The 671-nt window shown below is 43.4% G+C and overlaps 1 protein-coding gene across 1 annotated transcript in view; it reads right to left on the reverse strand.

The window, feature by feature from the left end:
- The window catches only part of LOC102586836 (chlorophyll a-b binding protein CP24 10A, chloroplastic), a 1,192-nt gene extending 735 nt beyond the window's left edge, over nucleotides 1-457 (reverse strand). Inside the window, exon 1 of the mRNA XM_006351737.2 lies at nucleotides 140-457. Within this exon, the coding sequence (XP_006351799.1) occupies nucleotides 140-360 (221 nt within the window). The 5' untranslated portion in view covers nucleotides 361-457. The remainder of the gene's footprint in view (nucleotides 1-139) is intronic.
- Nucleotides 458-671: the final 214 nt, after the last annotated feature.

A 671-nucleotide genomic window follows, 5' to 3' on the forward strand; every position in this document is an offset into this window, starting at 1 on the left:
GCAGAGACAAAGCTAGATCAAGTTAAAGGTTCAATCTTTCTGCTCAAACCACATATACATGTTCTTCACACAAATTCCAAATCCTAGATTCATCTCTAGGGTATGGGGTGTGAGGGTTGGAGATGTAAAGTGAACTTACGAGCCATCGAGCCACTCAGGGTCAACCAAATTGCCACCACCTCTTACACCAGGAAGCCAAGATTTCTTGGGAGCAGCAGCCACCACAATGAACCTCTTGGGAGTGGCAGCCCCGCCAACTCTGGCAGCAAGGGGAGCAGCCAACAAGGCCTGACTTTTCTTGCCACCAGTCAAGAAAGAGGAGCTCAAACCATTCAGCACCGCAGCAGATGTTGTAGCCATGTTTGTTTTGTATATGATTAAGAATGGAATGATAGTAATATGCAAAGATATGGATGGTTGTTTCTTGTGTCTCTTCTATGAATGAAGTAGTGAGATATAAGGTTATAAGATCAAAAGGGGGCCTTGTAAGGAGCCAAGTAGGATCAATGAAATCTGCATGATCTCTGGTGGATAGATTTCGGACCAATAAGGTGTTGAGTTACATCTCTGTCCCTTTTTTGTACCATACACGTGGACACTCCCTTCTCCTTTAGTTTTGATTGTTTGTCTTAGTTGTTATTCCTGTACTCTATGCATACATGATCTGTAAC

The sequence above is a fragment of the Solanum tuberosum genome, unplaced genomic scaffold, assembly GCF_000226075.1.
Source record: "Solanum tuberosum cultivar DM 1-3 516 R44 unplaced genomic scaffold, SolTub_3.0 scf00136, whole genome shotgun sequence".
In the NCBI taxonomy this organism is placed as follows: domain Eukaryota; kingdom Viridiplantae; phylum Streptophyta; class Magnoliopsida; order Solanales; family Solanaceae; genus Solanum; species Solanum tuberosum.